Source organism: Triturus cristatus, chromosome 7 (genome assembly GCF_964204655.1).
Source record: "Triturus cristatus chromosome 7, aTriCri1.1, whole genome shotgun sequence".
NCBI lineage: Eukaryota > Metazoa > Chordata > Amphibia > Caudata > Salamandridae > Triturus > Triturus cristatus.
In genome coordinates this window covers 1,594,329,598-1,594,353,319 of record NC_140590.1, presented here as the reverse complement: position 1 = coordinate 1,594,353,319, position 23,722 = coordinate 1,594,329,598, and the positions used below count along the sequence as shown (strand labels likewise).

The following is a 23,722-nucleotide window of genomic DNA, read 5'->3' as shown; positions in this document are numbered from 1 at the left end:
TGTCAAGCAAATATGGCACAAAGCTTTACCGAAGTACATATATTCAACAATTTGTTCCATTAATCAAGTACTTATTTTCCATTCCGTATCCTATTTACAACTAAACATATTTTTAAATTAGCACCAAGACAATGGTATGTCTATATTTCTCATTTTGCATAAAGTTAAAGGCATAATATTCTTGATAAGGGCCCTGATTACAGGTGGTCATTAAATTGCCACCCTGGGCGATCGCAATTATCACACCTCGTAATTACCAGTTGTGATAAAGGCACCATTTGTTAACTTTCAGCATATCATACCTGCTGGAATTTAACATGGGGGAAAAGACCTGATATTAGCCATCACACCTGCATTTTGGTGCGTTAAGCCTCAAAATCTGCTTGTGTCCCCCAAAACGTTGCACTACACAATAACAAACGCATCCATTAAATTCTGAACACCTCTGTGTTGGATTTTATCTGGTGTGATAACCATCGCTTCAGACAGGGCCATGCATGATTAGAAGCATGGACTTTTTGGTTATAAAAAGACGAAAACTATATGAACCACATCATGTAATAACATCAATATTCCTTTTATAAAAGCGATACATACTTATTCTTTACTCACAAACTTTAAAAACCAACATGAAAACAAACCCTACTATTTTCCCTGACTGAGTTGAAATGAAATATAATTGAAACGTGAGTTATCTAGTCTAGTTCATAAAATCAATGAAAGTTCTATTATTTACATCATTTAAAAAACATTAAAACATGAATCCTAGCTTTTAAATAATGTAATCGGTTTTTGATCAAAGCACAATATGTCTAATTTTAACATGAAGTTTGCACATGAATATCAAAACAAACGTTCTCTTCTGATTAGAGATCGATTCTTTAAATAGATATTTAAAAGCAATTCTAAAACACATAGGGGCGAATTTACCAAAAATTTGCGCTATGTTTGCATCATAATCTATATGAAAATCACACAAAAGGTTTTTTGTTATTTACTTCCCAGCGCAAAACTTGATTTGCACTGGAAATTGCCAAAAAGTAACCCAAAGTAGCGCAAAGCACCTGGGCTTTCCTGGCCAACCACCTATAGTTTTTGACGTAAAACCCTATCTACCAAAAACATGAGACAGGGTTTTGCATCAAAAATGAACGCCATTTGAAAGTAGGCATGAAAAGGAGAAATGTTTTAATTTCTCCTTTCCAACGTTGCATCTGTGCTGCACTGTACAGCACACATAGGATGTATGATGTTACAACGCATGCTTTTACAACGCATGCTGTTACAACTAATTTTTTACAACGCAAATGCTGTGACAACGCAAGTCTTTACAACGCAAGTCTTTACATCGACTTGCAGTAGATGGCGTGCTAACATTAAAAAAGGGTAATTTACTATTCTAACTCCAGTCCACGTTGCAGTAGGGAAGGTGTTTGGATAGTAAACTACACTATTTTTAATGTTAGCACGCCATCTAGTGCAAGTCGATGTAAAGACTTGCTTTGTAATGGCATGCGTTGTCACAGCATTTGCGTTGTAACAGTTTCGTTGTAATGGCAGTGCGTTGTAAAAGTTGCGTTGTAATGGTTGTTCACCGCACACATACAAAGTAGGAAAAGATTTAATAGTTGTGTAGGCATAGTATTTTGTACTGGAAGGTTACCCTTTCAGTACAAAACCTATGCTAGACTCACGAACACACCCTTGAAGTAGAACGCAAAGGTTTCATAAACCACTGGAACAATAAATGTTAAAAATTGGTGGAGAATCAAAAAAAGGAAAACATAATAACACTGTTTGAATTAAAGAATAATCACATTTATTTGTTGAACATCTCAGTACAACTTTAATTTAATTACTTCCTCTTTTTAATTTTGCAAGTTCGTAGCTTCACATAGTACATAACATTACTTCCAAAATATAGTATTGCTAGTTTAAATGTTTCGGATGTAGTACAGTCAAACAATTAAACATTTCAATACAGTCACTTTCCATTCATATCAAGTGCAATAATTGGTTTCTTTGATGGTGTACAGACAACATGTTTCATGGCATAAAGCGAATTAAGAATTCATATTTGCAAAATAATGTATGAGAACATTGAGATTGTGCTTTTTTGATTTTATCAATTAATTTGAGTTTTCTAATTATTTAGCAAATATTAATTCTTAACAGCCCTGAAGAAGTGGCAGTTCACTTTAAGACACAAAACACATATTGACTGTACAACATTACAAAAAAACTAATATAACACATGATATGAATGGATAGTGACTCTATTGAAATTTGAAATTGTTAGACTGTACTACATCAATAACATTTTAACTAGCAACACTAAATTTTGGAAGTAATGTTATGTACTACGTGAAGATAAGAACTTGAAAAATGAAAATGAAGAACTAATGAAATTAATATTGTATTGCGATGTTCAACAAATACATGTAACTGTTCTTTATTTCAATCAGTAGTATTATGTATTCCCTTTTTGGACTCTCCACTAATTTGTAATATTTATTGTTACAGTGTTTCATGACATTTTGGTACTAGGGTTGTTTTTCCAGGATTTTGTCAACCCGGTGGGTTGAGTCCAGTTGGGCCATTATTGCCCACCCCCCTCTGGTTTGGGCATTTTTTATGGTGCAAAGGTATATGGGTGGTGCTTGGCAGCAAAATTCTGCTCCGACACTAGGGAGAGGGGAGGAGAGAGCCATATCTCTGTAGATATTGCGTTCTCCTGCTCTCCCCCTCTTTGCTTTTTTAATCAGAATGTAGAAACCCAAAAAATCAGAGAACATCATAATACACCAAGCCAAAGGTAACTAAAATTGTTCACGTCATATAGTGGAAATGAATTTGTTTTTCATTATGCATTTTTTATCCATGTGCATAGTTGCAAAATGACTCATCCTGTCACTTGTAGTTCTGTTTTTCATTCTAAGTATAGGTTTAAAAAGTCCAAGCATGGAAAATACAGGCTGAATGTTTCGTATGGGCTCTCCTGCTGGTGTGTGTATTAGGGCTGAGAGATCACACCAGTGAAATTCCTGAATTTCATGTTATGTGGCAAAGTCACTTAAGATACAGACGAGCTACATTTTGCTCTAAAAGTATAATTTTATGTGATTACACAAATGTTTCATGGAATTTCGCAAAAAAGGTACACATACTAGACACCTGTAGTGCATATGTGCCTATATGTAACTAGGGGTGTATAAATTTCGCATAATTTGAATTTGCATAATTTCTGAAAAATTACTCAGATTTATAGATAATTGCGTGTAATGGGCCAAGGATGCATTTCAAGCAAAAAAGTGCTGTGAACACAAGTGCTGCAGACAGTAGCCACTCGCTTTCTGGTTGTTTGTGTCGTTCCAGTACATTTCCGCTACCTCTTTTGAGCAAATAGTGTGTAATTACGCAACATGGCGTGGAAGCACAATTTCGTAACAAGTGTAACGCTAAATAGGGAACATTATGTGAGGCTATACCAGCATAGTGGAAATTTCGCTCTGGCCTGTGCTTGTTATATAAGCTTCTTGGGTTTATCTGTGTACGCACATACCATTACAAAATTTGCCATTTTTAATATGGTACTCTGAGCATCCTCCCTTTTTAAACAAATTACTTGAATGGGTCTGGTACTTGTAGCACTGCATTTATAATAGAAATACTACTACATATCCTACAGAGCAAAGAATAAAAGCAGGACTTGAGCTGCTGATGCCTGACACAGGACAACTTCCGGTCTCTTTGACATCACCTTGTGCCCGCTTACCGCACATTGATATATGCTCCCTTTTGTCCCAATTCTACACCGCTAAAAATACTGAATGGAGTGCGCCAACAGTCCTAAATGCCTGAATCAATCAAGGGACTCTTGATTAATTTGTACATCTACAACTGTTGTCATATTCCATCCCGTCGTCTCAGCTGTGTTGACTGTTGTCGTACTCCATCCCATCTTCTTAGATGTGTTGACTGTTGGCGTACCCCATCCCGTTTTCTCAGAGGTATATAGCTTAGGCTCTGTCAACTGCACCCAGGAATTCATTGTTTAGTCCCATTAAATGCATTTAGTTGGGCTTCTAGGTTTTATTTTGGGTCCTTAATTGATGTTAAACTCAACACTTTGTCCTTAAGATGGGTTCATGTACTTTTTAGATAACAAGAAACCGAAATGTCGACGTACCGCCCACTACAGCCTCTCCTATATGGACTATTGATTTATTCCATATCAAAGGACATCAAGTTAAGACATTAGGACTTATGTAATCAGCTGAGTGGTCACCCATGCTGACTAAGGTCACTACTAAAACTCTTTGAGCTTTTGTGACTAGTATTATAGGAAGGGGGGGCTGTTGTATGTGACCCAATAAGAATGTATTTGTTACATAAATTTGAGTGGATTTCACATTGCTGTAAAACTAAGTACGCATACTATTTTTACCATTGGACAGCTCTTCATTACAGCATACGTAATAGATTTTAAATTCGTAACTCAATGCCTTATGCCCTTCAGTGTATGGGCTGAGAAAATTTAACCGATTCTATGGGGAACTGTCCCACAGACCATTGTTGAAAGCGTGTGATGCAATGATACCCCCGCAATTTCTATATGGAGTAGAAGTCCTGTGCTTCAGTGGGAAATCTAGCTGGGATATCGAGGAAGGGAAATGTTTAAAACCCTTAATGTCACTACCTGCCTCCTCTATGATTCAGGCAATCCGTTTGGAGCTGGGCTTGACATCATGGAATGCAATGGCGCAAGTGGCCCTCATAAGGTTCTGGAAAAGATTAGGTTCAGGAGAAGACATGAAAGTATCACAATGGTGTAAGAATGAATCTCTGCATAGTGACCTAAAATGGGCCAAAGAGGTGAGAAAGAAAATGCTTTTGGTCTGCAAAAATCTAAATGTGAGCATTGATCCGCAGACTCTTCTATTAGAAGCAACAAAGGGCGAACTCAGAACATTAGGGAAGGAAGCATCGAGATTAGAAGGTATGGGGTACCTGAGAAAGAAAGTTTCAATGAACTTTATGATGAACAGTTGGGAGAAAGAAACCTGGTACCCCTATCTGGATACATTACCCAATCGATACTTTAGAGATGAAGTTCTAAGATGGAGAATAGGCTGTAATCATTGTGTATCAAATGGGAGTATAAAATCAGTAATACTACGACTTGATGGTAATTGCTCATGTAGGTTGGGTACAAAATGTGATAATTTACATATCATATTGGACTGTCAATATTTTTTACATCTGCGGAAATTGTTTTTACACCCCATTTTTTTAAAGTATAGTGCTGCCTCGCGCTCTTTAGCGACAGAACTCCTTACGGATATGCCAAACCTTGATATAGCGATAGCCATTGCAAAGTACATGAGGGCGATAAAAAGGTCCTTCTTGGGAAAAGAAATGGACGGTTAAAAGTCAGGCCTAAAGTTAGGATGGTTGTTGATCTTAAAACTATTTTGTATTTTATTAGTTTTAAGAAATACTTTTTAGAACAGTTTTTTATTGAGTTTATACTATTATGGGTACCTTTTATATATGCTGTATTGTGGAAGTTGTAAGGATTCAGGTGGGAATAAGGCTATTATAATGGTATAGCTGATGATGTGTATTTAAATGAGTTTTAAATATTTGTTGTATCATGTCTTTGCTGTTTAAAGACCTATGGTATAAATAAATGTATTTCTAAATCTGAAAATCTGAATCAATGCCTTATGGGCTTTACAGTCCAGTCATTGTAATTGCGAATAAAGACTTAAATACCAGCATGGATTGTTTGTAAATGGAAAGCAGAAGACATGGTTGTCTCTGAAGCTGTCTGGTTGACCTAATTAAGAACTCGCATACTTAACATAATTCTGATGTTAAAAAGGTCCTGGACTCTTGATAAGAAGGATTAAAATAGCCTCTGAATTTCGCTCATTGAATGCTGATCCAATATCAGCCTAATATGAATGCAGTCCGAAAAAAGTCCATTGTATTCTAGAATTATTTGCTGAATCTAAAACACTTTTTCAACTACTTCTGTTACATGCTCGGTTTCCTCTTCCCCCTCTTCAAAATTCCCTTCCACGTCAGCTGTAGCTTCCTGATACTGCTGGTACTCGGACACCAGGTCGTTGTTGTTGCATTCGGCTTCAGTAAACTCCATCTCGTCCATGCCTTCCCCCGTGTACCAGTGCAGAAAAGCCTTTCTCTTGAACATGGCAGAGAACTGCTCACCCACTCGCCGGAAGACCTCTTGAATGGCGGTGTTGTTGCCAATAAAGGTAGCTGATAGTCTGAGACCACGAGGGGGTATGTCGCAAACTGCCACCTTGACATTGTTTGGGATCCACTCCACAAAGTAAGCACTGTTCTTTGTCTGGACAGCTAGCATTTGCTCGTCCACCTCCTTGGTGGACATTTGACCTCTGAAAATGGCAGCAACAGTCAAATAGCGCCCATGGCGAGGGTCGCATGCCGTCATCATATTGCGTGCCTCGAACATTTGCTGGGTGAGTTCGGGCACAGTGAGAGCTCGGTACTGCTGGCTTGCACGAGATGTCAGGGGTACAAACCCAGGCATGAAGAAATGTAAGCGAGGGAAGGGCACCATGTTTACTGCCAGCTTCCGTAGATCTGCATTGAGCTGACCAGGAAAACGTAGAGAAGTTGTGACGCCACTCATCGTCATCGACACTAAATGATTGAGGTCTCCATAGGTTGGGGTGGTCAACTTCAAGGTTTTGAAGCATATGTCGTAAAGTGCTTCATTGTCGATGCAGAAGGTCTCGTCTGCGTTCTCAATTAGCTGGTGGATGGAGAGGATGGCGTTGTATGGTTCGACTACTGTGTCTGATACCTTGGGTGAGGGCATGACACTGAATGTGTTCATGATTCTATCAGGGTACTCTTCTCGGATTTTGTTCATGAGAAGGGTTCCCATGCCAGACCCCGTTCCTCCACCTAGCGACTGGACAAACTGAAATCCTTGCAGGCAGTCGCAACTCTCGCATTCGTTTCTAATAACATCTAACACTGACTCCACTAGCTCAGCTCCTTCGGTGTAATGGCCCTTTGCCCAGTTGTTGCCAGCACCTGAATTCCCTGCAGACAGAAAACAGTAAAATAGCCTATGAGACACTTAGAAAATGTATCTAGACAGAAGAAAATGAAACACAAAAAAACAATTCTCACAGATTGCAACCTACACATTTGTAAAGTCATGCATCTCAACAGGTTGCAAGTTCTCAATCAATAGCCAGGCTGCTAAACAGCATGACATCATAGCTTTACCAAACCCCTCCTATGAGTATCTGAAGATTTTAAAGTCTATGACAGTTTAATATTCTGTATATTCAGATTGGCAGCATTCTGTCTAGTTACCTAGATCGGTGTACTTCTCTATGTACATTTCTATACATTTCCCACAATTTTCTGCTTCGTATTATATCTTAATACTGAAAATATACACACATATGTTAATATCCTGACATCTGAGATCAATGTGTGGCTAGCCAGTTACACATTCAGATTGGTTAGTTCAGCCGTTCATCTTTCTAAGGCCCATGAAATGAGAGTGAGCTTAGATTGGATAGCAGCCACATGTGTCAAATGTACTATGTGACCACCAGAAGGTCGGATGCTAGGGTCTCCACCAACTTGGCAGCTGGTGGGCCTGCCCTCCTGGCTTTAAATGACACCCTAAGTTAATTATGCCCACTGTTTCAGTTGTTTTTGGCGTATACATAATGTGGTCAACACTGCTCTGCTCTGTGATTTCAAGTAGGATTTATGCAATGCAGCCAGTTGTCAGCAACTTACACTCTGTAGCAGACTAACTCTAAAAGAGAAGCTGCCATGCTTGCATTGAAATTCTCTTCACTTGCAGGTTCTTCACAACACGAAAGCCAACCCACAGTTGAAATACAATAACTAATGTATCGGCCAATGAATGTGGTGATGATGCTCCAGGCAGTTAATTGCAGGTGGCTTTTCCACTGGGGTGACAGCAAAGGCTCTCTCTAGTCCAAGGTACCCATTGAGATGGAGACACCAAAGAAACAGTTGGAGATGCAACCTGAAAACAGGACTAGCACATTGAAACTGCTGGATCTATGATAACCAGAGGCAGGGGCGAACAAACCCAAGTAATAGAAGGTGATGGAAGAGCAAGTAAGAGCACTGTGGGCTGGGAGTCACTGAGACGGAGAAGCCCAAGAGCAGATAAGTATCGTGCGGTCCAAGAAAGTATGTCTAGAGCTGAGGGGAAGGAAGAACATAATTAACGTTGGCGATACCCTCTGTGTTAGGGTTATTGCAGCTGCTCAAGTCCTGTGCATGAACCAAACAAAAAGAGTGAGTGGAGGAGGCAATGTAGTGTCGTGGACTCTCATCACTAAACGTAAGAATAGGGACAGACAGACAACGGAAGCCAGGGAGGTCGACTAATGTATTTTATTTCATTACCGCACTCCCTCCCTATAATTTGTTCATCTACTGATGTGATAGATAGCCTCTGCCTATTTTGTTGTGTCCCTGTCCTCGGTGTAAGTGAGGTCCTTTTTGCCCACATACTTTCTGTCCTGTTTTCTTCTACCAGAAGTGGTCATTGACCAGGGAGGTTGCAAGATCCCTGGACCCTGATTTTTCTTCAGGGTTCCACTGCCTACTCTACAGCAAAATCACAGGCAATTAGTGGTGGTACAATCTGGTTAGGCACAAAGGTGCACGACTCACCATAAATTCAGGACCCCGACCGGTGCAGCACTACTCTTTGCTGTCCACATTTATTGCAGGAACTTTCTAATGTATGTGACAAATGTTTCAAACAAGTGCTGTCTTACAAATACCTAGTAGTAGCAGGTTCAGGGATCTACCGTTATGAGTGGAAAGAAGTCAACATGTTTCAACACCTTCTTCCGCAGCTGGAGGGGGCAGTTCCTTGATCTTTGAATTCATCTAACTGATCCTGTTGGTATTGTAACAATCTGTGCTTTACACCTTTTCTAAGATATACAAAGCTCCAATTGTCAAATAAACTACTATTCCACCCATTAGATTATATTGCTTATATGATCTATGTAGATAGAATGGCATTTGTCTCCTAGAGATCTTCCAAACACTGCTGGGGGGAGGTCTAAAAACAAGAGCAGTACAAGGCATTTTCAATCAAATGTATGACTATGCACTTACTACACACAAACTACAAACTAAACAACCAATCACTGTAATGTAGATGATGCCAAGACGAACAAACCAAAAACTGGATATTCGGTCTGGCTTACTAAGGGCGGCTCTGACCATTGTAACTCTAGTTAGGCGTATAAGGGCCCTTAAAATGTCAAATAGTCAAGATGTTCATTCAGTGGATGTGTCAAACCTTTATGACATACAGAAAGTCTTATATAACGTGTATGGCCATCAGCCATTAATACAATAGGACCAGTCACATTTAATTTCAGTGAGGGAAACCTAATTGGCTGCCCTTAACCATAGACCACTCAACTACTTGTTTATAATAGGGCAATTGCCCAGCACTCAAGAACATCCCTTTAGTGGACATTGCTGCATTGCTCATTATGTTATTTACCTTAGAGAAGAAAAGTCTGACATAGTATTGATAGGGTTAGAATCAGGTTGGACAGACCCTGTACTGGGTTCATTAGTGAAGCTTACAGTTCTTGCATCAATAAGAAACCATCACCTGACAGATAAATGGAGTTCGATGTTGGTTTTGTAGTGATGTCAAGGAAGACTGAAGACTTCTTGAAATGTTCAAAGGAAGAGTTGCCTCATACAGTACTTACCTGGCACTCTATAACTCATAGCTCTACTGTTTTGAACACATACCATGAATAAAGTTATCAGGCCTGAAGAGAGTTCCTATTCTGCTGGATCGCAAGCTGTCCATGGTTCCTGGCTCCAGATCCACCAAGATGGCCCGGGGCACATACTTGTGCGCTGAAATTAAGAAGAAGGCTTTGAAAACATCCATATGTTCAAAGAACAGAAAATGCACACCAATCACTCTATAAATCATTAACAATTCAGTCACATTACATAGATTTATTTTGATGGGAGTTTGAGCCAGTTCATGCCTTTCGTGCAGGAACATTTATTACATTTTTCTAAACAGAAAAAAATAAAAAATTAGATTTTATATAATGACACCAAGAGGTATTCCTGTTGAAGGGCTTAGGCTATGTCTAAATATGTATTTCAATAGTTATATTGAAAAGATGCCTGGAAGACCATTTACGGTAAGTAAAACTCTCACTTCAAGAATTTGTAAATGCGACCGGCAGAATCACAGGAACTGCTGCCTGTACATTCCAATGATAACATTCTGAACATCATAAACAACATTCTTAAACTATACTTTTTATAGTTATTTATTACATCACACAATACTGTAAGACCCAACACATCTTCCCCCTTTAAAGCAAAAAACAAGACCCCAAACATTACCTCAAAAAATAATAAAGAATAACATAAATAACTCCTTAACACAACATAATCCCTGAACCTTATTGAAGCGATCTTTCCTGGTAGAACTCCTAGAAGGTTCCAATTGGATGTTAGTACTCCTAGAAGGTTCCAATTGGATGTTAAGAGATTCTTGTTTATGAGATTTACTATGAACTTTGCAACTTTTTCTTTATTCCAACACTCTCCATCATCCAACCTTGCAAGATGTTCATCCTTGACCACTCTTATGGGCATAGGGAACTTAGAACATTCCTTTTCACACTGGAAAGGTTTCTTGATTCATCCACTTCTCCTTTCTTCACCTGAGAATAACCACCCTTATCATACGTCTCTTGGGCCTTTCTAATTTTTTCACACACACCTTGTAATAAACTATCTGGTGGTAATTTTCTCCATCCATATTTTGGGTATTTATGAAAGTGGAAACCTTCCCGTTACTAGAAAGAAAGAAGTAGCCATAATGTCCACATTTGGAGTGGTGCAGATTGCCCACAGTAAATATTAACATCTCACATCCAATCCAGCCCACCGACCAGTGACAAACCAGTGACAATGGAATATTTACCTTTATCACTCTATTGCACCTTTCCACAAGACCATTGCTCCTTTGGTGGTACAATGAAGTAAATACATTTTTAACACCAAGATTCTTAAGACAGAAAAACTTCAAAGTCATTATAACTAAATGGTGGTCCACAGTCTGTGATAATTTCATCCAGTTTACCCTCTCAAAAAATAAGTTCTCAAACATTTATTTCACTTTGGTAGTGGTAAAGCTGTTCACAAACACGACCTCATGCCACCTAGAGTAGTAGTTTATAGCTAAAATTCCATATTTGACTTGACAAGCATCCTTTAAAGGTCTAATTTTATCAATGGAAAGTTTGCACCAAGCTTTTTTTGGCACAGGAGCAGAACTCACAGTACTAGGAATAGTAATTTGCATCTTGTCACTTGTCATTTCATCCTCATCACCAATGATAAGATGCAAAAGAGACAATTTGAGGTAAGTCAAAATTCCTTTACTTCAAGTGTCTGTACGTGCGACTAGCAGGAAAGCAAGATCAATGTAACTGCTCCCCACACAGTCAAACTGTAAAATTCCGAACATCATAAGCAACACTCCTAAACTAACTACACTTGTCATCATTGTTTATTACAACACACAATACTGTTAGACCCAACATGTATCATATGTTCATGTTAGTACTGTTTGTGAAGTGTAATTTCAAATCCTCAAATCTAATCTTTAGCAAAAGAAAAGAGCTGAAGTTTAAAAAGAGAATTTAATGGGCACAATAGTGAAGGATGGTTACCGCCTAATTTACCTAATGTCTTTCTTTCAGAATGCATTATCATAATTGATTTTATGTTTTCAACATACGTTCTTGTTGATGCGTAGATATAAATTACAGCTAATAACAGAAATGTTCTTCAACAACCATTAGACCCACTCTGATCAAGACACAGCCTGAAATATGTCATCAGCCATTTCAAATCTGAACATCTCATGACCCAGCTTTGCAAGTATTGGTGAAATGTTTTTATCCAGACAGGAAATAATATTTTTAAGATTATCTAGTAGTTTCAAGGTCAGTCAGTACATTGGTGCGTGTATACCCCTTTCTTTCAAATCACCAGCATACTAGCTCCTCCAAATCGGAGTCCTAGGGGGATATTCTCAAGCACATGTGATAATTATCACAAAATTAGCTGAACGCAACTCCTCACATCGCAGTCGATTGCGGGAAAATAATGCTGTGTGAACGTGGTATTCTCAACACAGCGTTACCATGCGATAGTCTCACGATAACGCGTCAAATGATCGCATTAAAATCAACGCAACGCCGCAAAAATGCGAAACACGAACGTGAAAATAGTAGCGATGTCCCAAACCGTGTTACAGAAATCTGCGATAACCAGCGACAGGCCTGCAATTCCCACACGTCATGCGGGAAAATGCACCAGAAAAGCAGAGAAAAAAAGCACCATGGATCCACCCGGACCAAGTGCAGAGGCCAACGCGAACCCCACAAGCCCCACAGACCACCAGCAAGGAACCCCGGGGTCGGGGAAGGCCAAGGAGAAGAGGAAGACGGGGTTCAGTCCGCAGGAAAACCAGATATTCGTCACAGAGGAGATAGAACACTAACAACAACTGTTTGTCACCTCCACTGTGTCATTGGCAACGCAAACGTAAACATGCCAGTCAATCCTGAACAACATAAATGCAGTCGGACTGCCGCGGAGGTCAATGGAGGAGACCAAGAGGCGCTGGCATGATGTGAAAAGCCAAACCAAGCAGAAACCCGCTGCCAACCGGTAGGCAGCCACGGCGACTGAGGCGGGAGTCCTGCACAACAGGAGCAGCTGGTGGAAATGGTGGCCACAGTCATCAGTGGGGAGACGGTGCAAGGAGGTGGGACACAGCTCTATATGACCTGAAACAACATCAACAGGGTGAGTAACGACTAGGGTCTGGGGGTACGGGAGGAGATGGGAACAATGGCACACATGCATGATCATGTGTAGCACACTGCACACCCACAATGACCCTGGATCATGTCCCTGATCCCTGTGGCACACTGCAGCACACATACAAACACCAAGTAGGCCCCTGTCCACCATGTGCCCAAAGGGGTCCCACCCCACACATCACCAATCTCACAACCAATACATGCACAAGTGCAAAACACAGCAAAGATGCGTATTTGTGAGCCACACTGACAATGCAAGTGACACTATATGACGATCAGCATGGCTGCAGCACAATCATCATGACATGGTGCACACCATGACACTGAGGTGGCTGAGTGTGGACCACATCTGGAAAGGAGGAGCAGGTCACACTCTGACACATCCACGTGCACACACAACCCCTGACATCAACAATACATCTGCAGACAAACAATGCACAAGAGAACACAATCTGTCCAAGAGCACAAATGATTCAAGTCGCCAACATCTCAGCACCGTAAAAGCACAAACATCAAAGGCATACCGCCTCAAAGGGATAAGGGGCAGCAAAATCACTGCTGCAGGGGCCAATCTCCCACAATGCAGCACACACACATAGCAATAACAGCACATCAACAATGACAACAATGTGGTACAAAGTGCAACACATACACTGCAGAACAGAGGATACAACTGGGTCGGCGTGTGTGTAGAAACTGGCCAATCACACCTGACATAGCAGGAAACTGTTAGATGAAAATGTACTTGTACAACCTCACATGCGTGATGTAGTCCAAATGTCCACTTGTCCCGCATCACATAGTCTGCTCCTCCCAAACAGTCACAATGTACATTGTCACGCAGTCCGTATGTAAACGTGAACAATGCGTCAACATACATGTCAACATAATGTCAAAATGTATCTCCCCTACACATTGCAGAGGAACAAACAACACCTCAAGCAGACAACTCATCTGTAATGCTGAAGAGGATCTCCACACCCTTGACACCAACGTCCTACAACAGTTCATGGACATCTTAGGCAATCCACCTCCAGGAGCAGGGCAGCCCAGCTGTATTGAGGAGACCCCCACCCCCTGCACAGGCCACACAGCTGGAAGCACCCACCACCATGGCTGGCTCCCAGCACCCCACCGAAGCACACATCGCATTTCAAGGCCAGGTGTCAGACTGCCAGAAGGAGGTGGCTGAACAGGTGCGGGTGGGGTTCGACCCCATGGAACCCGAACTAGATCCCATATGTGGGTGTCTAAGTCCCATCAGGGACCACTTACACTCCCCAATGGAGACCCACACTGCGACTGAGACACATGCATTTGCACTTTACCAGTACTGAATCACGCCCAGAGCCCTGGGATAATCATTCACACTCCCACGCTGGACTTGCGTACGCCGGCACAGTTCACTCCTCTTACGTACTGATTGGGGGACGACGAAGCTACATGTTCAAGGTCTTACCGCTGCCTGCAGTGACATATCTTCATACCCGTACACAGCACAATGTAATGTTGTAGGGCCTGGGGCCCTCATGCATACGTTCTGACCACACAGACACACTCAGATAGTTAGTGGAACTGGCTACGGGCACGTGCGCCCAGCACCTTTATTGCCAGGGTCACATGTACAGTGACGCCTGTGCTGAATGTGTGTGGGGTGAGTGTAAGCCAGCCCTCATGGAGTGGTTGGTGCTGGCACAACTTGAACAGTGATCACAATTGAAGCGGAAACAGCAGCATAACAGAAACAACTGCGAAGCATCATGGTGGTACCCTGAGCAAGTACAGAAGTCACCCAAGATGCAATCAGAAGTGTCCGTGAGTTGCAGTGCACTGAGGTTGGGGCACCAGAGCTGAGCATGCTCATGTGAACAAATTGTCTAGCATTGTGTCCTTTCGGGATATTCCTGTCGCAGTGAGGTGTGTTACACCTGCATCATCTTCCTCATCATGGTCCCACACTGCCTGAGGTGACATTGCTGCATGAGCTGTCCACAGCACAGAACTCAATCCGAAATGGACCATGAGTTGTGGTACACTGAGTTAGTGGCTTCTGAAGAGCTAAGCGGGGTATCAAGGTGATAATGGCAACTACGACAGGTGTGAGCAACTCTGATAGTCTGGCAGTAAGACACTTCCGACTCTGGCACCTGTTGTTTGGAGTTGGTCCTGGCGGTGGTGGCGTGTGCATCCTGCGGTGATGCGACGTCCGTGCAGGTCAGGACTCGATTTGATGTGTGAGCCCAGGTGGACCGCAGTTGAGGCTGGAGGCAGCGGACAGCGTAGGGCCACAGACATATGGCGTTAATGACCCCCACTTAATTGAGCCAGAGGCCAGCCAATATTCTATCAGACAGGGTCCATGACTTGAGCAGCACAGAGTTAGTGGCCCCAGATGCACTGCGGCCGCACAGGCACACCGACACGGGACGGTGACTTGCGGTGCACTGGGGTAGGGCCACGCAAGCTGAGTGGGTCCTCGTTGATTTGGAAGGTGAATGTAGCGGTGAGTTGCGGGGGTCAGTGGAAGGTGTTCTCCAGGGCATGATGTAGAGGGCAGAAGCCGGCAGGAAGCAGCAAATGGAGGAGTGGAATGCTACAGCCTCGTTTTTACCACCAAGTCAGTATTAGCTACATGATGATGAAGACAACCCCCAGGCCATAGACTTATTCGCCACCCAAGTTCAACCAGAAAGTGTCCATGAATGTCGGGGCACAGACTTGGTGGCACCGGAGCTGAAAGGGGATGCAGTCTACGATGAGGCCTGTACAGTGATATCAATCAACTCTGCCATAAATAAATCAAGACGGAGTCCCAAATGTCTGACCTACTCGACCGCAGTGTAGGCCCGAGGCACAGTCAGCAGGGGCCCCCAGCCACGTGTCGTTGGCTCGCGATGCACAGAGTTAGTGACACCAGAGCAGTTGTTGGCAGTGTTCGATCACCTCCATAACGATGAACGCGTCTTCCTCTTACACCTCTCCTTGCGTGCAATGATATGAACTCTGCCATTGAGAAATCAAGACTCAGTGCCGAAAGTGTTTTTACCCTACTCGACTGCAGTGTGGGCAGAAGGCAGTAGTCAGCGAGGGACCACAGACACGTGTGCTATATTACAGACTTGGTGGCACCACATGGAAGGCTGTACATTGATATCAAATGTCCATGAACTCGGCCATCAGGATATCAAGACTTAGTTCCAAATGTGTGACCTACTTGACCGTGGTGTAAGCCGGAGGCAGCAGTGGAGTACGTCAACGAGACTGGAGTACTGCGGGCCTGTGTCACGGAGGCCGTGATGGTCTGAGGAGGCTGCCAAGCTCGCGGGCCTTGGGCTTGGAGCTTGCACTGGCATGTGGTGGGCCCTCTTGGAGACACACCGGTTTTGGCAGGTGAACAGTGAGGCCTGGGTGCGCAGCGGTGGGCAAGACTGGTTCGGGGACTAGCAGCCTGGGGTGCAACAGGTCCACAGGGTCGCAGGCAACACCGCTCACAGCGTCGGCCTCGTGGCGGGGTGCGAGGCGCCGCCCTGGCGGACTCGTTGGGCATTCCGGAAGAGAACCACACCCAGAGCTACGTGCTTTTTATTCACACCTCTATGCTAGCCTGGCATACGCCGGGCCAGCCCAATCCGCTCACGCTTACAGGGGGGGACGTAACAAGCCAGATTTACGCAGTCTTCCTCACTGGCTGGGGTGAGATGGTTGCGTCCACTGTCCACTACACTCCAAACAGCAGCAGTGTATGTCGACATGGATATGTCTGTTGTCTGCATACTGCAGTCTGTCCAGCACATCCATGCCACACTTGGCATTGTGTACCTATTCATTCATGGGTCACTTGCCTCCTCCGCACATGTCTGGTTCCCACCTCTCCCCACATTCTGCTGTTGTGTGGCTGAGGTGCCAGCTGTTTATGGCTCATGTGCATAGCTAGCCCAGGTTGCCACAGTAAGTTGTGCTGTTGTGTCTGGTGGGTGGGCTTGTTGTTTGGCATGTTGTTGTGAGTTTGTAACGTGTGCATTCCCAGAGTTGTGAGTTGCATGATTGGGGAGTTGGGGTGTGTGCTGTGTTCATTTGGTACTTACCAACGGGCAGAGCATTTCCGTAGGTGCCATCCGGGAAGCCCCGGTTGATGTTGGACTGTCGTAAGATGTAGGTATCATGCACACTGCCTGGGTAGTTGGTGACGACATTGGTGAAGAGTCCCCGGTGGTCCACTATTGCCTGCACATTGATGGAATGCGTGTTCCTCCTGTTGCGGTAATTGCGTGCAGTGTCGGCAGGGGGCACAAGTAGGACATGTGTGCAGTCAATTACCCCCTACATGTGCGGGAAGCCAGCTATGGCGTAGATGCCTTGCTTGGTCTCCAGCTGTTCCTTCGCAGTGTGGGGGAAGTGAAGGTGCTGGGGTATCAAGCTGCTGATGGCATCCAAGACAGTTGTGATGAACTTTGATAGGGCTGGCTGTGAGACTCCTCTGACTCCGGCAGTTGTTGGTTGGAAGGTACCTGAGGCTAACAGATGCAGCACAGCCAGCGACTTTGTCTGCGGAGGGATGTTGGTTGTCCGCTGTGTGGGTACCATCCGCCTGTGGGCTATGATGTTCAGGATGCAGAGGATGGTTGTCCTTTTGAGCCTGTTGTGGGTAATGACATCCTCTTGTGTTGGGTCTGTGAGGCTGGTGCGTTTTCTGAAGGTCCGCTGGCTTGGTCTACGCTGCCTCTATGGTAGTCCGGGAGGGGGGGTGCAGGGGGTATCCGGGGGGTTTGGGGGGTTGTATGCCTGGGTGTGTTGGTGGTGGGTGTTGTGGCCCTCTTGGGGTTCCGGGCTGCATGGTCAGTGGCTCCATGGCATCTGTTGTTCTTCAGGTGTGGCTCCGGGCTGGGCTCCCTTTTCTGGTGCAGGTATTCGTCCGACTTTACACCAGGTCAGAGCAGGTGTTAATTTCCTGCTGCTAACGCGCCTTATCGCCTGTTTTGTGAACTTATCACCGATCTGGCTGGTCGTTGAGAATGTTGCGGAGTGGTGATGTCGCTGCTTTTTGCACGGGAACGCCTACTCTGCATCTCATTAGCGATAGTTGCCGGGGTAATCTGTGGCGATGTTTTTGGCGGCTGCTATTGCAGGTAAACTGGTGATATCGGCTGTTTGCACCAGATTGTGAATGGGGGGATAAATGTATAGCCACTTTGGCTGTGATAAAGTGCCGATAACTCAGCGATAAATCCTTGAGAATATGCCCCCTAGTTCCATAGTATTTATTTATGCCATTTCCCTCTGTATTTCCCATATTTAATTATTTTTTCAAATTTTATTTTTAAATGACTTTATTTAAAGGTTTTTTATGCATGATATCAGTGTATAAAACCTTATCCACAAAGATTAATTCAGCCAGAAATTAAGTTTTAAGACCGAATTTAGCTTTTCTCTTGCCTGCAAGGAATTCACAAAGAGAGTCAGCTGGTGTGAGCCCATTTACATGGGTGGAGACCTCCAAAACAACAGCAGAGTTCTCCACACCAGTAAATTCCACTTAATGGTCGTTTCAATTCGTGGTTAAGCTTTGAATTTTGGGAGCATTCACATACATGCACATTTGTGGGCATTCAGGGGCATATTATCAAGACAGGCGATAAAATTATTGCCGCTTTAGCGGCAGAAAACTGCCGCTAAAATGGCGATAATGGGCTTGATAATATGCTCTATGGAATTCCAATTGAAGCCCATGTTAGACGTCCTTCACATCTAACATGGGCTTCAATTGGAATTCCATAGAGCATATTATCAAGCCCATTATCGCCGTTTTAGCTGCAGTTTTCTGCCGCTAAAGCGGTGATAATTTTATCGCCTGTCTTGATAATATGCCCCTTAGATAACCTGATAATCAAAGTCATTTTGTAGGGGTCGATATTTGCATGAATTGTTGAACCACAGATATGCTACTAACTCCTGTTATAAAAATCGAGGCATCTTCATACAAGTCACAGACCCAAAACAGGAGCCCACCTGTTGTCATACTCTGTATAGTTCCTTATAAGGAAAGCCTAATACATGAGGTGCATTTCAGTTGTATAGTACACAAATTTTAGGAGGGTATATTGGCTCACAGATATTAAACTGGGGCTTCGGCGCAAACAATCACTCCATCTGTTAGAGGATTTTCGTTTGTCTTTGATGGTTTGGCGATTGTCATAGCAAATAATTAAAAATGATTTTGCTTTAAATTCTGATATTTCAGAAAATCATATGGATTCTGTCTCAAAACGTTGGTAGTGAGTGTCCCTGTTGAGGCACACAGTGAAGTTTATCATTTGGGAAAAGTGGTAGTCTGTGTTCACCACCATTAAGCCTTATTTGTTTATGTTTAAGAAGTTCCATAGATGAGCAAATATAAGAGGAGAGTTGGGCAACCCTGTCTAGTCACTCCTGTAAGATATGTTTGTTGAGAATGTACACTTTTTTAAGACTGTTTTTTTGGATGAAGGTATTAAGCTAATAGAATTGTTCGATCAAAACAGGGGGGGGGGGGGGTTGTTTAAGTGCTATTTGTCCTTTAGGAAAATTCTGAAATGGAAAGTACAGTGGAGCTAATTACAGGAGTTAAGCAAAATGCACAAATAGCAAGGTCTGTTAAAAATGGCTTGTTTCCCTCTGTTTTCTGCATTCATGCAGCACTGGGGCAAACAAGCGCTTTGTGAGTCTTGGTCCAGGCAGTTTTGTCTACAGTAGAACTACCACCGAGCTTGGCTGTAATTCCTTATAGGTCTTCATGTGGTCATGTGGACTAACATAATGGATTCTACATGTTTTAAAAATGATGCTCAACCACATGAAGAATTATTTTGTTAGGTAAACAAGGAGACTTTCACAAATCTGTAAGAGCAAAGCAGGCTTTCCATGCAAAAGAGAGGCTCGCCTGTTTTTGAGATATGGGAGATGTTGATGACACAGCCGTCTAGAGAAACAAATGATGTGGTTTAGAGCTAAGACGTGACAGTGAAATGAAGGAATGGTAAACATTGCCAAACGCAGAGGTTCATGTCAGGCAAATAGAAGGCTTTCTTCAGAATGGAAATCAGCAAACAAGAGCCCTCTGTCTGCACCAAACCCACATCCATTCACAAACATACAAGAATGAATGCACGCACCTTCCATGGAACGCTACACTTGGTTTGACCAATCAGAAAATTGGAATGTGGGCATTAACAGCTGTTGTGAATAAGCATTCTAAGGGGCTTATTTATGGGATTTTGGCATAGGGCAGCACAGCAAGGCATCTTGCTGCACTGCCCAATGCCAAAATAAAAGGGCAGGAATGTACCATATTTAAGCAATAGGGTGCCTTTCTGTCCTTTCTACCAGCACTGGAGATGTTTTGGCAGCCTAGCGCCATTGAAGGCATCCTTGCATCATGCTGCAAGGGTGCTTCCGCTGCATGCAGGATTGTTTTTGTGACGGAAGGGGCACCTTCCTGCACAAACACAATCCTGAGGGCTGTATTCATCTTTCTATGTGTGCTGCAGTATGGAAAGAAGAAAAAATATTTCTCCTAGTTACGCCTCACCTCGGGAGGTGTATGGATTTTGCGCCTCTCCAGTTTTTCATCCCTTTGTGAATCTGGGGCAGCATCAAATTCCATGGGTGTTGCATGGGAAAACAAACGGCAATGCCCAGGAAATGCCTCCCGGATGCTGAGTAAGGAGACTCAGCAATTTGTGCTGCGTCGCCTTAGTCATGATATATGAAGTCGCTCAAAGCCACGCAGGGTGGCTTTGTGTGGCTTCATAATTCAAAATGAGAGCCCAGCGCCACGCATGTACCACTTTACGTGGTGCAAAGATGACACAGGGCTCTCATAAATAAGCCCTTAAGTTCAGTGAACATGGGGAACACCTCATAAAGCGGATGGGGGCAGTTGCAGCTTTTGTGTGCATGCGTGAGGTGTGGAGAAAGATGTTATTAACTGTTGAGTGTGGCTCTGACTGACAGCTAGAAGCACGAATGATGGATTCTAAATGTGGTTATTCATTGCCACTACATTACAGCACTGGAAAACAAAAGTGGCCTTCCACTGCTGTGATGTCACTGGTGGAAGCACTCATTTCCATGGTATGTTCCCGCCTCGTCTAAATTTTGAAAGACCAGTGTGGAATCATGGCTAGTAATGCCACCCACTTGGCACTCTGAAGACCCGAGATGAAAGGCAATTTGAAGCTGTGCTGGCACAGAGATCAGAGAGACTGTCATTGAGGTGCTAGCTCTCTGCTCCCTGGAGAGCAGCAAGCATAGATTCAAATGGGAGAGGGTGCTTGTGGTGGGTGGGGTGTGGTCAGCTATTATCTATTTTTATTACTTTTAGCAGTGCTATGCAAAAGAACTGAAGATTCGGTAGGATGCTCTTTTAGGTCGAGACTAGCAGCACGCATGCGTAGCTCTGTGAGACTTGTAGTATCTAGAATAGGGCTTGAAGCACCGCCCTTGTTTTCTATAGGCTCTTGTTAGTGCCCTTCATAAAGCGCTTCGGTTGTTTGGTGGATATGTTTAGTTAGTCCCACCTTTTAGTGTTTCCGACCCTCCGAGGCAACTGCCCTTGTCACTGTGGTGTTCCTGTTTTAATTGTTTTTTATTTAAGGTCCTTTATACGCTCTCTTCTTGATTGCCTGGGCTGTGTAGAAGCACGGCACCAGTTTCAGGTACGCCTACCGACTCACTCCTCTCTCGTTCTCTTCACCAGTGCTGCCTCTTCATCTCCTCCACCCCACCAGCCTCAAATACCGTCGAGTCAGGCTTCTCCTCACCACTGACTCTCTCTGCTCCTACTTGAGTCCGGCAGCAGCTTCTCCCCAGCCCGGAGGTCTCCTCCTGTCTTTTACAGCTCTCCCTTCTATCTGACCTTTCCCTCCCAGCCCAGGGCACCTCCCCTCTCCAGCTCTGGGCAGACTTGATAAAAGGTTCGCCGTGTTCATCAGGCTTTTCACTTCTCTCCCCCTCCCCCCCTGCCAACCCCCCCAACAAGAATATCATTTGTAAATACAGCTTAGTGCCTTTCCTATCAGCCCGTACAAACAGTCGCCCAAAACTCCAGCTGGTTATAGGTGGGGCTGCACTGTCCTTACTGCTAAGTCTCTGCCTGAGTTAATCAGGCTCCTCGACCCCCCCCCCATAAATGTAAGTTTAATTTGTGTGCATGATTTATCTCGCTAGCAGTGTTTGTTACCACACACACGCTTAGAAGCACCAGTCACGGTGCAGCAAATGTACTGTTTCCGCCTCAGGCATGTGTCTGCGTGAGTGCCGCTGCCCGCGGCCCCCGGAGGGGGCCACTAGGCGGGCGGCACCCTAGTGTCGCCTGGGCACCGGTCACCCCTCCCCGCCTCCCCCTCCTGGGGGGCAGGGACGCCGGCCGGTGTCCCCCTCCTCTTTCCTGCCCGGAAGTGACGCAACGGGCGTCACTTCCGGGGCTCCTCTGGGCGTGGGGGGAGGCTATATAGCCCTCCCCCACCATGCCGGCGACCTCTTGTCGCCTCGCACGCCGCATCCACGCTTCACGTGCCGGAGGGTCGCTCGTTGTCGTTTCGTTGTGTCTGCATAAGAACGGTGAGTCCCGCTTGCCACCCCGCCCCCGCCCTGTCCCTGGCCAGCACCAGGCGTACGGGGCCCTGTGGTATGGATTGCCACGGGTGGGAGGGGGGCACGAGCCTCGCACGTGTCCCTAGGTGGCTCGATTTGGCTTGGCGGACTGGGATTAGCGTGGGCTGGGTGCGGAGCGGAAGGCTAGGTGTGAGGCGTGAGGTTCGCGGTTTTCCGGGCTGTTAGAATCCGGGGTCTCTGGTTGGCGTAGGTATGCACTTACGACAAGCAGGGACCCTTTCCTCTAAGTCAGGGCGTAGGATTACCTCTTTAAAAATAACCCCTGCTCACCCTCTAGGTAACGTGGCGCGAGCAGTCAGGCTAGATTCCAGAGGGCATTAGGTTAAGCATTCAAGAGGTCCCACACAATAACCACCAACCCACCACACAGAGACACAAAGCTGTATTTAGGTAAAAATAAAGATCTTTATATAAAAGGATTTCGTTACGCAGGCTTTAAAAAATACAGTTCTTCACTTATATGAGGTTCCAGTTACTTGTATTGCTTTTAGGCAGTCCACAGATCTTAAAATGGCAAAGTTCTACTTTAAAAATGCTTCTTTGGGGTATTGTACGCTTCGTAGCGCCTCCGGTACGCGTCGTACCACTATTTGGACGCGTCGTGCCGTTCCTCACGCTTCTCGCGTGAGTACGCGTATGCCGGACGTGAACCGTACGGACCGTACCCTCGTAGGTACGCGTCGTACACGTTCGGGACGTCTCTTGCCAAATCCCACGCTTCCCGCGTGAGCGCCGGCAATGGATTTTACACTGTACGGACCGTACAGAGGCAGGGACGCGCCGCACACGGACGGCAGAGCAGGTACGGCTCGTACAAAGGCAAGTACGGGTCGTACCACGGCGCACAATTCACAAATACCGTAGTTCTTTGGGGGCAATGTTCGCGGAGGCTTGCAGACGTCTTTCACGAGTGTCCCACGTCGCGTCCTTGTCCCGGCTCCTCCGTGGACGATGATGCTTCGGGGGGGCACTTCTCCGACTTCTCAGCCCACCAGCGAAGTGGGAAGCCGGAGGGGCAGCCTGGGGGTGATCTCGCAGCGCGCTGTTAGCTTCGTCCGGATGTGGCGAACCAGGGCACTTCAGGTCCTTACAGTAGTCTCTACGGC

At 44.5% G+C, this 23,722-nt stretch overlaps 1 protein-coding gene across 1 annotated transcript in view; it reads right to left on the bottom strand.

Annotated features, from left to right (window-relative positions):
• Positions 1–556: 556 nt before the first annotated feature.
• TUBB1 (tubulin beta 1 class VI) overlaps positions 557–23,722 on the bottom strand; it is a 55,872-nt gene continuing 32,706 nt past the window's right edge. Inside the window, exons 3-4 of the mRNA XM_085619455.1 lie at positions 9,850–9,960; positions 557–7,104 (exon numbers count right to left, since the gene is read on the bottom strand). Coding sequence (XP_085475581.1) covers positions 6,017–7,104; positions 9,850–9,960 — 1,199 coding nt within the window. The 3' untranslated portion in view covers positions 557–6,016. The remainder of the gene's footprint in view (positions 7,105–9,849; positions 9,961–23,722) is intronic.